Source organism: Thermobia domestica, chromosome 13 (genome assembly GCF_964235325.1).
Source record: "Thermobia domestica chromosome 13, izTheDome1.hap1.1, whole genome shotgun sequence".
In the NCBI taxonomy this organism is placed as follows: Eukaryota; Metazoa; Arthropoda; class Insecta; order Zygentoma; family Lepismatidae; genus Thermobia; species Thermobia domestica.
Window position 1 is genome coordinate 59,989,651 of NC_137466.1, and position 17,737 is coordinate 60,007,387.

The 17,737-nt window shown below is 35.6% G+C and overlaps 2 protein-coding genes across 15 annotated transcripts in view; one reads left to right on the plus strand and one right to left on the minus strand.

Annotated features, from left to right (window-relative positions):
• Positions 1 to 14,730, minus strand: part of LOC145668165 (high mobility group protein 20A-like) — a 49,736-nt gene extending 35,006 nt beyond the window's left edge. Inside the window, exons 1-2 of one of the 2 annotated variants that reach the window (XM_081735786.1) lie at positions 14,596 to 14,730; positions 4,677 to 4,880 (exon numbers count right to left, since the gene is read on the minus strand). In XM_081735786.1, coding sequence (XP_081591912.1) covers positions 4,677 to 4,851 — 175 coding nt within the window. In that variant the 5' untranslated portion in view covers positions 4,852 to 4,880; positions 14,596 to 14,730. Of the gene's footprint in view, positions 1 to 4,676; positions 4,881 to 14,533 lie in introns of both variants that reach the window. The other variant, XM_081735787.1, reaches the window with a different exon arrangement.
• da (transcription factor daughterless) overlaps positions 14,685 to 17,737 on the plus strand; it is a 616,942-nt gene continuing 613,889 nt past the window's right edge. For 6 of the 13 annotated variants that reach the window (XM_081735767.1, XM_081735770.1, XM_081735777.1 and 3 more), the window contains exon 1: positions 14,689 to 14,831. In XM_081735767.1, coding sequence (XP_081591893.1) covers positions 14,750 to 14,831 — 82 coding nt within the window. In that variant the 5' untranslated portion in view covers positions 14,689 to 14,749. Of the gene's footprint in view, positions 14,832 to 17,737 lie in introns of all 13 variants that reach the window. The other 7 variants (XM_081735779.1, XM_081735772.1, XM_081735774.1 and 4 more) reach the window with 2 other exon arrangements.

Genomic DNA, 17,737 nt, shown 5'->3' on the forward strand with positions numbered 1-17,737 from the left:
ACGTCAAGATGACCCGCCATTAAAAATTCATTTTTTTCGAAATCGTTAAGGGTACAAATTCTAATTTTGGTGGTACAAATTGGTACATATTGGGTACAAATTTTTGGTAGTTTTTGTTTGAATTGGAAAGAAAAATAAATTGTGCGGGCCAGCTTGAAGTCAAGCTGACCCGCCATCAGAAATTCAATTTTTTCGAAATTGGTGGGGGTGCAAATTTTAATTTTGGTGGTACAAATTAGTACATATTGGGTACAAATTTTTGGTACAGTTTTTGTTCGAATTGGAAAGAAAAATAAATTGTGCGGGCCAGCTTGACGTCAAGCTGGCCCGCCACCAAAAATTCATTTTTTTCGAATTTGGTGAGGGTACAAATTCTAATTTTAGTGGTACAAATTGGTACATATTGGGTACAAATTTTTGGTACAGTTTTTATTTGAATTGGAAAGAAAAATAAATTGTGCGGGCCAGCTTGACGCCAAGCTGGCTCGCCATCAAAAATTCATTTTTTTCGAAATTGGTGGGGGTACAAATTCTAATTTTAGTGGTACAAATTGGTACATATTGGGTACACATTTTTGGTACCGTTTTTGTTCGAATTGGAAAGAAAAATAAATCGTGCGGGCCAGCTTGACGTCAAGCTGGCCCGCCATCAAAAATTCATTTTTTTCGAATTTGGTGAGGGTACAAATTCTAATTTTAGTGGTACAAATTGGTACATATTGGGAAAAAATTTTTGGTACAGTTTTTGTTTGAATTGGAAAGAAAAATAAATTGTGCGGGCCACCTAGACGTCAAGATGACCCGCCATCAAAAATTCAATTTTTTCGAAATCGGTAGGGGTACAAATTCTAATTTTGGTGGTACAAATTGTTACATATTGGGTACGAATTTTTCGCACCATTTTTTTTTTCGAATTGGAAACAAAAATAAATTGTGCGGGTCAGCTTGACGTCAAGATGACCCGCCATCAAAAATTCAATTTTTTCGAAATCGGTAGGGGTACAAATTCTAATTTTGGTGGTACAAATTGTTACATATTGGGTACGAATTTTTCGCACCATTTTTGTTCGAATTGGAAAAAAATAAATTTTGCGGGTCAGCTTGACGTCAAGATGACCCGCCATCAAAAATTCAAATTTTTTCGAAATCGGTAGGGGTACAAATTCTAATTTTGGTGGTACAAATTGTTACACATTGGGTACGAATTTTTCGCACCATTTTTGTTCGAATTGGAAAAAAATAAATTGTGCGGGCTAGGTTGACGTCAAGATGACCCACCATTAAAAATTCATTTTTTTCGAAATCGTTAAGGGTACAAATTCTAATTTTGGTGGTACAAATTTGTACATATTGGGTACAAATTTTTGGTACAGTTTTTGTTTGAATTGGAAAGAAAAATAAATTGTGCGGGCCAGCTTGAAGTCAAGCTGACCCGCCATCAGAAATTCAATTTTTTCGAAATTGGTGGGGGTGCAAATTTTAATTTTGGTGGTACAAATTAGTACATATTGGGTACAAATTTTTGGTACCGTTTTTGTTCGAATTGGAAAGAAAAATAAATTGTGCGGGCCAGTTTGAAGTCAAGCTGACCCGCCATCAAAAGTTCAATTTTTTCAAAATTAGTGGGGGTACAAATTCTAATTTTAGTGGTACAAATTGGTACATATTGGGTACACATTTTTGGTACCGTTTTTGTTCGAATTGGAAAGAAAAATAAATCAAGCTGGCCCGCCATCAAAAATTCATTTTTCTCGAATTTGGTGAGGGTACAAATTCTAATTTTAGTGGTACAAATTGGTACATATTGGGAACAAATTTTTGGTACAGTTTTTGTTTGAATTGGAAAGAAAAATAAATTGTGCGGGCCACCTAGACGTCAAGATGACCCTCCATCAAAAATTCATTTTTTTCGAAATTGGTGGGGGTACAAATTCTAATTTTAGTGGTACAAATTGGTACATATTGGGTACACATTTTTGGTACCGTTTTTGTTCGAATTGGAAAGAAAAATAAATCGTGCGGGCCAGCTTGACGTCAAGCTGGCCCGCCATCAAAAATTCATTTTTTTCGAATTTGGTGAGGGTACAAATTCTAATTTTAGTGGTACAAATTGGTACATATTGGGAACAAATTTTTGGTACAGTTTTTGTTTGAATTGGAAAGAAAAATAAATTCTGCGGGCCACCTAGACGTCAAGATGACCCGCCATCAAAAATTCAATTTTTTCGAAATCGGTAGGGGTACAAATTCTAATTTTGGTGGTACAAATTGTTACATATTGGGTACGAATTTTTCGCACCATTTTTGTTCGAATTGGAAAAAAAATAAATTTTGCGGGCCAGGTTGACGTCAAGATGACCCGCCATTAAAAATTCATTTTTTTCGAAATCGTTAAGGGTACAAATTCTAATTTTGGTGGTACAAATTTGTACATATTGGGTACAAATTTTTGGTACAGTTTTTGTTTGAATTGGAAAGAAAAATAAATTGTGCGGGCCAGCTTGAAGTCAAGCTGACCCGCCATCAGAAATTCAATTTTTTCGAAATTGGTGGGGGTGCAAATTTTAATTTTGGTGGTACAAATTGGTACATATTGGGTACAAATTTTTGGTACAGTTTTTGTTCGAATTGGAAAGAAAAATAAATTGTGCGGGCCAGCTTGACGTCAAGCTGGCCCGCCATCAAAAATTCATTTTTTTCGAATTTGGTGAGGGTACAAATTCTAATTTTAGTGGTACAAATTGGTACATATTGGGTACAAATTTTTGGTACAGTTTTTGTTTGAATTGGAAAGAAAAATAAATTGTGCGGGCCAGCTTGAGGTCAAGCTGGCCCGCCATCAAAAATTCATTTTTTTCGAATTTGGTGAGGGTACAAATTCTAATTTTGGTGGTACAAATTGGTACATATTGGGTACAAATTTTTGGTACAGTTTTTGTTTGAATTGGAAAGAAAAATAAATTGTGCGGGCCAGCTTGTCGTCAAGCTGGCCCGCCATCAAAAATTCATTTTTTTCGAATTTGGTGACGGTACAAATTCTAATTTTAGTGGTACAAATTGGTACATATTGGGTACAAATTTTTGGTACCGTTTTTGTTCAAATTGGAAAGAAAAATAAATTGTGCGGGCCAGCTTGACGTCAAGCTGGCCCGCCATCAAAAATTCATTTTTTTCGAAATTGGTGGGGGTACAAATTCTAATTTTAGTGGTACAAATTAGTACATATTGGGTACAAATTTTTGGTACTGTTTTAGTTTGAATATGAAATTTGTGCGGGCCAGCTTGACGGACGTAGATTTTGACAATACTGTCTCGTGTTGTCCAGATACTTACAGCAGCAGCAGCAGAAAAGAAAGAAAAGAAACTCGAAAGAATAAAGAAAAAAAAGTATTTGAATTTCGCTCGTAAACAAATGTTGCTTAGTGAGTAAAGGTTTGCCTTGTTGGTGTTTCACCACAACACTCGCGGAACTGGGATTCATGCCAGTCATCTTTCAGACTTTAAAAGCAGAACACCCGTCCACAGTTGAGTTGACGCCATAATTACTGCGCATGCTTAGTGTTTATTTCTATTGTTTCATTAGTCACACTCGATTGCAGTATTATTAGATAATCCGTATTATATTTTTGTCATTTATAATAATATAGCAGGTTTATATGAAGCTAGCTTCATAGTAAAAGTAATAATGCAATCACATGAACTATTTTGCGGAGGAGTACAAGCGTAGGTAGGACAACAGCAAATCAGCGAGATTTAATTTTACGTGGCTTTGTTTATCACAGTTTAGAGCTTACGCCGAACAATGTATAGTAAGTATATCCCCCAAATCCATCAACGGCTCAGGAGCCGATAATGTGACTTATAGTGAGACAATGTAAATGACCTCGTTTATGCATATAGCCACCGTTACTGATGCGCCTGATCCCTTCGGACGCACCCACTCGCTTCCGCGCTCCTCCTCTGACTCGCTTAGATAGCATTCGTGTTTTTAGCACGAGTTGGTTCGTGCCTTATGTAATGTAGTTTTTATGCCATACGTCCACCTGTATTTATACTCATCACAGTTACAAATAAGGAACCGTAATCACTATGAAATGAGCCAGAACCACCAGCACGTGATTTGAGGGAGAAACTAAATAATGCCCTTTACAGGAAAGCTGAAAATACAACTGGATATGTAAACGAAGAGTACGGCGACGCAGCGCAACAGTTGCTGAAGAAGATTTCCGAGGAGATAGAAAATTACAATTAAAGGGAGAAAAATAAGATACAAAGTAAGTCACGCTTCTTATATGTACCTTATAGCTTCAGTAAAGAGCTACTTCAAAATTAAAAACTTGATGCTAGTCAGAGAACAGACTAGATATATGGTGGTTAGAACACCAGTACTCGGCTTCAATTTGTGGTCCAGTCGTATTTTTCATTCCTTATATTTTGATGAGACTTGCTTTCGCTTGTCTGAAGGATACACCAGTTCTCATAGTTCTCATAAACAAAATACTAGCATACTCGGCTATAAAAATAAGGGCAAACCCTCCCGCTCTATACTCAATATTAAATCCAGAAACAAGTTCTGACTCCCCCTCCGCGAAATCAAAAGGAGTTCGGTTAGTTTCAGCTAAACAAGAAGCAAATCAAACTATATGTCTATAACCTTAAATGCGAGAAATTATTACCTGTTATTTCTTCTTTCGATGTCGGAGACGGATCCAGCTCAATAACTGGTGGTATCGAAGGTTGTGGAGTTTGCGCCACTCCTGCTGGGGAACCATTCACATTCAGTTTATTCATTTCTTTTGAAGGCTCCTCTCTGGGTGTGGGAACCAGATTAGACACTGACTGTTGGTCCATCTTGCATATGTGATGTATGAGCTAGCTACCTGTAAGTTAAATATACGAAACGTCACACAAACTGACTCAACTAAAACGTCCATTAACTTAAATTTGAAGAGCCTTATTTTGAGTTACATGGTGAAAATATAAAATATGCGCATAAATCACAATGTTCAACAAAATCGGTATTATGTAACCACTACACCTGACCAAGTGCTTGCATGTGGGACACAGAATTTGCACAGATTTTTGTATCGTGCTGCAAAAGACTCATATACTACTTAAATTATTTTATTTGAAGAGTTCTGGTTCCAACTTGCTATTACCATGTCTAATTTTGATAAACACAAATTACTCATTTAGTAACTGGTACTATGCCCTGAAGGCCCACAATCTTAACCGTACTGATTTATGGAGCTTCGTCGTGGCTATGTGGAGAGAGTGCGCGCTTCGGAGTGGAAGGCCTGGGAGTTCGGATCCCACATTAAGCTGTAGGTCCACGTCTCACATGCCCTCGCTGCTAAAAGATACGTTCTAACTAAAGTACTGGTATCTGTGATATCAAAAAGTATACCAGCGTTTTAGGTAACTCTTGACCAAAACCAGTTGGGTTCACCGAACGTGATGACAGCAATTGTATAGCTACCTGAGTGGAGTATAGGTAGCGGACTCCGGTTAAAAAAACGGTGACAGTACTAGTTGTGTTGACCACACAATTCCTAATCCCAACTCACCGGCTGACCAGTTAAGCCCTTCGAGGCTTCACGTCATGAACTTCTACGTCCAAGTAACACAAGAGCTCATAAGTAGAAATAAGAATAAACTACTCTAAGAATCAAATTTAATCAGTACCAGTGGATATTCTTAATGTTATCCTGTTCTCTTCCACATCCTTTTCCAGCAATTCTTCCATAATCATTTATTTCATTGATAATTCGTCTCCTTTGGCCTAAAGGAAACGACCGAGGGACACTAAATTAAAGATTTAATTTTACGAGTTTAACCCATGTGTCTATGAATATTAGAGGTAATCCTGTATATTATAACCAAACGTTTTCCATATGCCAAGACAGAAAAAAAAAAAGTACTGAAAAAGCGGATGTTTGGGAAGAGGGCAATAACAATCGTCATTAGATGGACACAAAATTATTGGCGGGCGATTGAATTACCTCCCCGCTTGTGATCTTCAAACATCGTTAGAGATAACAAAAGGAACTTAACTCTTAGTGTATCAGTCCTTAGGACGCCTGGGTCTATTAGCCGGCTTGTGGTACCCATGCCTTTAGAGTGGTGTGGCCAGCGTATTGGTCCTATTCGCCCTTAATGTCAGCTTTACAGATCAGAGTTTCCTGCTTCTTACTTTCAAGTAGCCCTCCAACTGTATTCATGAACCTGGGAGGACGCCGTAACCAACACCATCTGGTGAGTATGAACGATCGCTTATGTTACCTTTGACCAGACCAGGCACTGCTTGACTTCGCTAATCTTACAAACGCTATTCCAGTACGGTTAGAGCGCCAGCCGTTAGAGGTAACAGGACTAGTACAATCTAAAATCAATGTAGCAAATTTTAACCTATTGGCTAACTCTTTTGATGTCAATATATTTATTTAATTGCCGGACTCCTATCGTCATCAGCTGCAATTTTCTTTTCTGAAAATATCTATTAGTGTATTAATCACATCTCATGGGATCAATAACACTTTATCAACTTTATCGAAATAAACAAACTCACAGCTAACATTCTTAGGTAATTCTTTTTTAATAATGTAAGTATAAGGGTAATAGTCACCGCAAGAAACAAACCTTATCTCTAGGAAGTACTTTCGAAGAACATCGTCTTCATCGTCAGCCTAGGCACACTTCAAAAAGGATTTAAACCATAAAATGAATTTTAAAATGTACGAAGTAAAAATCTTCTTGTCACTATAATTAGACATATGTTAATAATAATTCACTTGTCACTCTTCACTGTTTTTCTTTTTTTTTTTCTTTTTCATCCAGACGTCGAAAATGAGTAGCAAAAATATTGCTCCAAATGGCATTTATCTGAATTGAGTGCCGGTTTCTCCTTATGAATGTAATAAGTTTCTTTAATTTTCCGTTCAGTTGCTGTTTTTGCTTTTTCGATCAAACATGAATTAACAATGTTGTGGTTATTTTCTTTGAGATGTGATGCCAATCCAGATAATTGTTGTAAGCTACGAGATCTGGACGTCCGAATGTGCTCAGCGATTCTGGTATAAATATTCCTTTTTGGTTGACCTAAATATATTTGGTCACATTGACATTTAACCCTGTAGACGCCACTACTTTGCTGGGGATCAGTAAAAAATGATTTAAACTTTGTAATATATCTTTTTATAGGTTTAGGAGGAACTTCGGAGACCTTGATGTTATATTTATGAAGTGCCTTCTTAATTTTTGTCGAAATATGTGGAACCAGAGGGACACCAATCCATTTGTCTTCTTTGGCATTTGTTGTTGGCCGATGGTGGGTGCCGTCGATCTCCCGCTGTACCTGTTTATACCACTTCAGTAATAAAGACTTTTGATAGCCATCTTGTTGCTCAATTTTAATTAAATATTGAATTTCTTGGTTGAGGTCACCAGGAAGATCAGAAAGTAGAAGAGCTCTCCTGAAGTTTTTCCAAATATTCCGTTTCTGAAGCCATGAATGAAGTGACTTAAAATTACTATACTTGGAACCAGCAGAAGGTTTACGATATACTGAAGTAACAAACTTATCGGCTTGTCTTTTGATGCTAATATCAAGGAAGTTAAGAGCACCATTTTCTTCAAGTTCCATCGTGAATTTGATCCTAGGATGTATCTAATTAAATTCACCACATAACTTGTTTAAATCCTGATATTCCTTGTACAGAATTAAGATATCGTCAGCATATCGAAAATACCTGATATCAGGAAATTTTGGGAGAATGTTGTTTTCAAACATGTCCAATACCAGGTTCGAAAGTATTGCCCATAGCCAATTCACTGTCCTGACGAAAGATGGTATCTTCAAATTGGAAAACATTATTTCTAAGGCAAAAAGCTATTAGTTGAGAGACTAGTTAAATTTCGTATGGGTTTACTTTTAGTTTAAGTAAGGCAAGTTCCACTGTCTGTAAAGCCAAGTCTACTGGTATTGATCTACTTTCTGATCTTCCTGGTGACCTCAACCAAGAAATTCAATATTTAATTAAAATTAGACAACAAAATGACTATCAAAAGTCTTTATTATTGAAATGGTACAAACAGGTATAGCGGGAGATCGATGGCACCCATCATCGGCCAACGACAAATACCAAAGAAAATAAATGGATTGGTGTCCCTCTGGTTCCACATATTTCGGCAAAAAATTAAGAAGGCATTGCACAAATATAACATCAAGGTTTCCGAAGTTCCTCCTAAACCTATAAAAAAATATTACAAAGTTTAAATCATTTTTTACTGATCCCCAGCAAAGTAGTGGCGTCTGTAGGGTTAAATATCAATGTGACCAAATATATTTAGGTCAAACAAAAAGGAATATTTATACCAGAATCGCTGAGCACATTCGGACGTCCAAATCTCGTAGCTTACAACAATTATCTGGATTGGCATGACATCTCAAAGAAAATAACCACAACATTGTTAAATCATTTTGATCGAAAAAGCAGAAACAGCAACTGAACGGAAAATTAAAGCAGCTTATCACATTCATAAGGAGAAACCGGCACTCAATTCAGATACAGGTGACATAAATGCCATTTGGAGCCATATTTTTTCTACTCATTTTCGCCGTTTAGAAGATAATGAAAAAAAAAGAAGAAAAAGAAAAGAAAAAAAAGTAAAAGCAGTGAAGAGTGACAAGAAGACCCCCTTCGTACATTTTAAAATTCTTTTTATGGTTTACATCCTTTTTGAAGTGTGCCTAGGCTGACGATGTTCTTCGAAAGTACTTCCTAGAGATAAGGTTTGTTTCTTGCGGTGACTATTAGCCTTTCACTTACATTGTTTCTACTCATTATCACCGCTCGCAATATAATAATAATTCTTTTTTAATGTTCTCAAAATGTAATTAACGCCAAATAGATGTGATTAATACAAACCTTTGTTTAACGTTTAATGATTATGTCTGTGAAACTACGGGAGATGGATGATTAAGGCAAGTAAAAGATGATCGAAGAATTAGTGGAAGGCAAATATGGGAGGAAACGGAAGTACCTCGAGGCTGATAATGGGAGTTCCCACTGAAAATTCAGAAAATTATATAATGAGTAAATGAATTATTATGGTTTAATGGGGACATCAGCAGCGAGGCTACTTGCAAACGTCCATAGACAATTAAATAAGTAATTATACTAACATATTCGAAAGTTGAAGTTAATATTTGAACTCAAGTGCCACTTCACCGGTAGTTCCTTAGTTAAATCATGTCCTAACTATAGATGTAGATAATATCTCAACATGTAAATGCAGATACATATCTTCTCTTTGCTATGTGAATAAATTTTGAGGAAAAATTTATATTTGACATCTTAACATGTTATGCTACTAAACTATGTTATCTATGCTATAAGACACTTTCACAAACGAAGCCGCGGAATTAACTGCAAAGATTTCATGTAGAAATGTTAGTGAATTACAAAAAAAAGCTTTTTAACACCTAGGATTGTTTAACACCTAGGGCCAGGGTGGATCGATTTAAACCAGTCTGACTTATATCACTTGATTTTTGAAATAAAAATCGTTGATTTAAATCAAACTCCGAAATAAATTAATTTAAAGTGAAAATAAGTAAAATCTCGTTCATGTTTTGTTATTTCGAATATGTAAGATAATAATCATAATACAATGAGACTCAAATGTATGTAAGCACATTATGAAAACGAGTGTCATGCAGAGGATGAGTACGGAAAGTCCCGATTTGAACGGGTAACAAGGCAATTCTGTTTTCTTCTCTTCGTAACACAGGGTTTATATTGTAAATCGTTAACTATTTCAACGGGGAAATCACCATCGACATTTAAGACGAAAATTATTTTGTGTGCGCGTTTGTTTGTTTGTTCCCAGATAATAGGGGGATATTTAGAGGGGTCCGATATCCTCTCCTAAACTCTCTCTCTCTCTCTTTTTTTTTTTTTTTTTTTTTTTTTTTTTTTTAAGATTTTATAACTTTAGGTGAAATTTATGTATTTTGTGCCGCAAGCTACTTCCGATTTTTTAAAGATATGCCCCTGCCAAATATCAGTACTTTTGTGAAAAAAGTGTCATGCTGAATTTTTTTCTTCATGCTTAAGAAACAATTTTTGGGATTGAAATAGGTTAACGACTGAGGATTAATTCAAAATTCTGCTCTAATACTTTCACTTAAATGACATAATTAACATTTAATACTAATTCCTAATGTCTTTTCTTCAATTCGCGACTTGTATTACACGAGGAGAAAGATTTGAATTAAATCAAAAAATTCGATTTAAATAAAAAAAATCAACAAAAATGTTTTTTTTTTTTAAAATCATGATTTTTTTTTCACCCTGCCTAGGACGTAACGATAATTCTATTTTGCAGGTACACATTGAGTTCTATTTCAGATTTCTTAATTACACTGAGAAGAATGAAGTAAAATGGTGCCCAGGGTCGTTAGCAATTTGAAGTCACTGTATTCTACCTACAGATCCAGTGATCTGTAAACAACTAAAATGAAATCTTTCAGTGTTATATCCTACACTTATGCTATTCAGGCTAAAGAAGACGGATTAACAAAAATAGTGAATTATTTTGAATGAATTAGAGGAGTGACGATATAGGAGATTACGGGAAAACCTCGAGAAAACTCCACAGAGTTGTTCACCACAAACTCGCATTGCCTAGGATCGAACCAGGAGCCCCTTCCGCCAGAGGTGAGCACTCAACCACTGAGCCACCGTGGACTGGAGTTTTAATTGCTACATGTTGCAGCTTTTTTCTGAAAATAATGCTACAGAATTTAAGTTTTTCGCGCAATTATATACAAGAGAGCACAAGATTAACTATATACAAGAGAGCTAGTACTTCACTCAAAAGGATAATGCCTTAAGGCAGTTTATCAGCATTTGACATTGACTGGAGTTAACTAACGAACTTAACTCTATAAGCACCCGGAATTTCAACACCTCGAAATCATGCACACATTGAACGTTTAGAGGGGCTGTCCCTATTCACAGTCAACTGTTACTTACAGTATGTCTGGTAACATTACAGAATGCATTAGGGCTAATACTCCATGTATTCGCAGCAAGATGGCAGATTATATAGTAATGTTTTAATTTGGGACTTTTAACTGCGTTACTTTAATTTCAAGTAAGGCGTAAGCATAAATTACCTTTTTACATGGGATTACCAACTCTGGAAAATCAAAAATACCGGCACCCACTCAAAATTCCCTATGCTATAGGTCTAAGTGTGAAGTATCTCTGTTCGGACCCATCAATGGGAATGAAGTGTACTATCGTGGACAAAAGCGAGTTAGCACTTGTTTTCATTCCCTTAGTACGTACATTCACTAATAAGCTTAATAGATACATTGTGCTGAAAATGAGAAACTGAAGTCAGTATTGAGCATTTTATTGAATTTATCAGTAACTGCCACTTTTTTAAAATTATCGAAACAGATGAACAAAAATCTATTAATTCTTACGTGACAATTTTGGACTTACAAAATAAAATTTACTTCTTAAACTTATACTATAACTACAGGAAATTTCCTTAAGAGTCTTCATCCCGGCGAAATTAAAATACCGCTAATTTTACAGTAATTATGTGATATCTTCAAATAGATAAAAGATAATTGAAATATGGAACAAGAGCGCCCTAGACAATATTATTTTGCGTGAGGTACCGTTATCACAAGTCACCTAGTGGCTTTCCGTTTTCAGCTGTTTAGAAACGCGAAAATAAATGCCGATTTTCAAAATGGTTCGAATTGGAAAGCAGATAAGTGAGTCGTGATAACGGTATCTCATGTAAAATAATATTGTCTAGGGCGCTCTTGTTCCACATTTCGATTATCTTTTATCCATTTGAAGATATCACATAATTACTGTAAAATTAGCGGTATTTTAATTTCGCCGGGATGAAGACTCTTAAGAAATCCTAAGGAAGGAAGTTGGAAGATTAAGGAAAATTGTCATATGCAGCAGCTAGGACGTGAAAAAACACTGCATTGTACTAACAACATACCTAAGAGTTACTTGCCAACAATCGATGGATAATTTAAAATTTATTGCTATATTTATGCCGGACAGTTATGCCAAACTATGCACTTCTGTCCCTATTGATGAAAACAATGTTTAACAATAAAATATAATTATCAAATTCCCTATGCTCAATAAACGAAGAAAAAAAACTGCCCTAGATTTAAAAAAATCTCGCTTAGAATAACAGATTTCAAAATACCGTTCAAAAAAGGGACTAGTAAAAAGTTTGTAGGGCTCACCGGCCTTAATCAAAATAATATCAAAATTTCCGGCAAGTTAGCAACTCTATTCTTACATTACCTGGATAGCATTTAGTATCTCCCCAAAATCATCGAAGGCTCCGGAGTAGGAGCCGTTGCAAACCTCGTTATGTACATACCTACCGTCGCTGACGCGCCTGCTTCATATGGACGCACCCTCTCGGGATTATGTTTAGAGTTGCTTCTCCGTTATATATATATATATATATATATATATATATAATAGGAAAATTTACAGGAGAAACGAGGCAAGAAATAATGATTTGGGTTCTTATGTGATGTTTGGGCTTGTAAGTTTGGCAGTAAAGTTATATTTAATACGAGAAAAGATATATAGAAATAAATGGCGGGTTAAGTGCCGTATCGCCGGACCAATTTAGGAAATTTACCGGGTCAATTGGAGAATTTATTTATTTAAGTTTGGGAGAAATAATGAGTACAAGGGAGGTAAGGGGAATAGTACAAGTTAAGAAAGTGGTTGTATTTGTTGATTGTTTTTGATGTTAGCGGTACTGTATGTGGAGGCGGATGGACTATTTCTCGGATAGGTACACTTGTTTTACTATACGGATCCAGAAATTGTAAAATGTACAGAAAAAAATTGGCAAGTCTTTAATTTGCTCATTTCATGTCAAGAACAGAACCCAACCAACCCCTGCCGGGCTTTTAACCCGTTCCTACTACTACTCTTACTCCTACTAATACTTATACTATGGATCCGTATTAAAGTAATACTGCACGCCTAATGTAACGTAATCTAACGCAACTTAATGTAATCCAACAAAATATAACCGAATGCAATACACTTTTGTGCTTTTTTTTCAGTTTTCAAAGTGGTCCGGCGATACGGCACAAATTCCGAAATGGGCACCATCTGCAACACACGGAAGGTTTCGGTGATTCAGTAGCATGGTAATCGTATGGGATTGCGAATTGCTGGGTTGAATGTGATATTTCCGCATTGTGTTTGACAGACTCATATAAAAACAATGAAGAGAATCTACTAAAGTTTTATGAGAACCGCGGATTACTGAATTTAAATAATAATTGAAGCTTCTATAAGAACTGGTTTTAGTCACTGTTCTAGTCTAACTAAAGTCTTACCGGGTAACCTAATCTAATAATATTTAATGTTCTAATTGCTTTGTTGTAGGTTTGAAACTGGAGGGGTAACTCTAAACTTAAGCCCTCTCTCGGGGTCTCCTGTTGTGCTTCTGTTCTGACTCAGTTAGATAACATTCGTGATTCCGTGGCCACCTAGTACTAGTTGGGTCATGTTTTATGCAGTTTTTTTTTTTTGGTCATACCTCTACACTATATTTATACTTATCACAGTTACAAATATCAAACAATTACTAGAAGTGAGCCAGAGTGACTATCAAGTGATTTGGGGGAGAAGCTAACAATACCCAATTATCTTTTTTTTTTATGAACTAATGAAGTTCTAGAAAATCCTATTTTCGTATACACCTATAATATCGATCAGCACCGTATACTTTAGTATAACAACGGAGCTCCCTCGTGGATACATGGTTAGCTTATGGGTCTGGTTCGATTCCACGATAAGCTGAGATCCAAAACTCATAGAATGGATTCGGCATTGAAGAGGATGTAAATTTCAACCCACCTACTTTTAGTTTCTCTACAATTAAATTTCCCATGATTATTCCCTGTATTCTCGAATAATAAAGCAACCGAATAGGTTCGTCTAATCTCAAAGAAAACCTATACACGTTGTTCACTGCCAACTGCATATTCTTGGAACCGAACCACGGACCTTCTACACCAGGGGTAAGCATTCTCCAACTGGGTCACTGTATCCGCTAATAGAACCTTACATGGAGACTTTTTACAATATGATCATCTTGTAACACTGTACAGGTTCTCAACAGAACTGTAATGATGTAAACATAAGCACGAAAAGGGAATATATGATATCGCGTTTATGAAGAAAAAGTAGCTACACAAATGCATGCTAAAAAAGCACTCTTTCTCGATATAGCTGAAATAATTATGCATTTCAAATCCATCGACTTAAATCCTTCGTAAAATATAGATTACCAAATTATCAATACCGAACAGATTGTCCAATTCGTGTATTGTTAAAATTATCCACTACATTTTAATCATTAAAATATTCAGACTACAAAATTAAAATGGGTTAACTTGTACAGCGATACTTATTTTGTTTAATATATCACCATATTGTATATTTACACTAAATATGCACTTATCACTAGCACTTCACAAGAAAGCCAAATGAAAGAATAAAAACAAACCAAGCTTTGCTTTTCATCGTCGCATCACTAAACAATTCATTCTTGCAAGCACACGCACTATACAATATTGTTTGCTACTGCCATCTGTTACCCAATTATGGAAGAATATGGCATTGAATCTTTTCAGCAGTAAGCTTCGGCTGTGAGAATCAAGATGGCGACCAGCGACGACGAACCTATGCATCTGTATGAAGTGTTTCAAAATTGTTTCAATAAGATAGCAAATAAACAACCTGGTAAGTCAAAAGCTAAATATTTTCTAACATATGTAACCACCTTCAAAGGCATGCGTTTTGAAAGGGTTGGGCAGCATGTTTATTATCGATTCAATATATATGTGTGTGTGTGATCTTTCCTTTCTGATGATTTCTGTATCAATTCCTGACTGTGTCAAAGTATCCACTAAAATGCGTCCGCCTCACCAAGGTTTATGGGACAATATTGGACACATGTTAAGTCCACAAGTAAAAAGTTAAATGTAACATACATTAATGAACAAGCATTGATAGTAAAGAGTACCAAGTGATCGGAAGACATCGCTTACCTTGCTACAAACAGTAAGGCGAACATGTTTTCATTTGATGTAAACAAAGTTTTGATAGATACCAAATAAAAATTCCCTTAACACAGATTTAGGACGGGTTCAGCTGCCATCAAAGGATTTGTGTGGTATGTTTCATTGACTTCAAGTCGATAAATCCACAGAACATTTTACAAAAGTGTAATTAAATAGCTGAGTTACATTCTTAATTTCACATGTGCTGTGTTTGTGTACTAGTACGAACTACTGAATCTTGTAAAAGGTGGACACTGTTAGAGACATACTCGTATTAACACATGTTTAAAACAAAATTTACAATATGTGACAGTAGTATTTAGTGATAAACCATATATAAAACTACTACTGATGTATACTGTCAGAATTAATTTGCTGTTGTGTGTGTCGTTTTACCCGAGGGCGAACTGTGTTTTGATGTTTTCCGATTACTTCGATTGAAGCAACGTTACATTTCATGGACTGTTTTACTTGCAGATAGCTCAGTAACCGCAGTTTTCTTCAGTTATTAAATGCTTGTCGGATATCAAAACACAGGAATATTGGCAGACACATAAAATACGGCACGTCAATATTGAAGCACATGTTTTATTTTATATGTGAGAAAAATTATTACAAATTTTACATTGTTTGGACAATTAGTCACCGAAATTCCTATAATAATAATAATAATAATAATAATAATAATAATAATAATAATAATAAAAAACAGCTTATCTGTGTCTATATATAGAAGGTACATTGTGATAAAAACCGATATTTTACCGGTAACTTAACAGATGTACTGAATGCAGTTACGAAGGTTTTGTTAGTAGTACAAGATAGCCTATTTAGGTGTTTACGGGTGTATTTCTTCTTCGGATTTTGTTCTGATTAAATTTCTGCCCAGAAGTAGATTCGAGCTCTATCAGCCTAGCTTGCCGGGTCTTTGTCAGAAAAGCTAAGGTGGTATGTAAATTTCTTTGGTCTGTGGTGTGAAAACAGGGTTGCCAGCTTGAACTAAAGTCAAGTTTCGAGAGAGCTGCATTTGTGTCATTGAGGACACAAATTTGAAACTGAAAATGTCTACATGTTATTACCACGGTTGCTCCTAAGATTTATAGCTAATATTACTGACGTAGCCGTTATTAGTAAACAAACATATAGGTCTAAGCGTTCGAGCTACTGTGCAAAACTAAATGAGGTAATAGTATACAACAGTGCCTCATGATCTGTGCGCGTGGATACTTCCTACTGTTGCACTACGTATAAAAATGATTTTATTACATTTAGAAGTAGTAAGAAGCATCCACGTGCACGTGACATGCGATATGTGTTTCAAATCCCCCACATATACTCATACACTACGTACAAGGGCACATTATTATTCTTCGCATACCATAAAACACAACGAAACGCAACGCAAACCGACGTACATTTTATTTTATATTACTCAGTAATTAAATGAAAGTCGCATTTTTACCTCATTTTCAAGTTCCTATATCCTCAATGAATAATCCTTAAAAGACTGCACTTCGTGAGTCCTCGCTAAATGATGAGGCACTCTCGTATACTATATCCCTAAATGAACACACACAAAACTAGTGATTGTAGACGCCTACCGTATTATTATTTTTTTCGGAGTTCTTCGCTACTTGAAGAAGAGCTCTGTTTTCGAGAACCGTTTTGTGGAAATGTTAACACCTCATTGTAAAGTTCATGTAAAGACATATTTCGGCCATGACAAATTGTGTTGACATTCTTTTTCTATAATTTCACAATAAGGCTTTGATTTAAACATTTGATCGATATTGCATTACTGACTAGTATAGCAAGAATATACTGCATTATTCAGAACAATTTTGGTGCATCTATTTTGTTGAAAAACTCATTCCATAATTTACTTAACATTTTATTATCCTTCATATTAACTGTTGGTATTATACGTTTCTGAACAGAAAATTCATTGTTTCTATCGAGACCAGGGTTGGCAAAAACCATGGTTTTTATTAAAAAAACCAAAAAAAAAAACGTTTTTTTTTGGTTTAAACCAGGTTTTTATGGTTTAAATAATTTGATCTATATATTCATATCATATATGGACAGAAATAAGTTTGTTTCGCCTTGATGTTATTATGCAACAATCGGGTTATGCTGGAAGGGGTCACATAAGCTTAAAGCGGAATAAAAACCGCTTCTCGAGTTACATCCGAGAGAAATTGTCCTCCATTTGAACTCGGAACCAGGACTAATTGGTCACAAATGCGATACGTCTGCCGACTCACTCACGAAGGAATCCTGATTTAAAAAAAAATACGTTGTACTGATCTTTACATGCTTCTTAATATAACTGTCAAGACTAATTTCAGGACAAAAAGATAAACAGTTGCACAAGTGAAACCATTATACAGAATTACACATGAACAATTTCAAAGTACTACGGAGTACAGAAGAACTAATTTAGTTCAAGTTAGTTAACAACAACTTTTATTGGTCCAAATTAAAGAAATACAACGACTTAATCTGCATGTCGATAAGAAAAGTGAATAAAGATACGAATTATTTGAGTCCACTTTGGCTCAGACTCATTTATACAAAAATAGATAC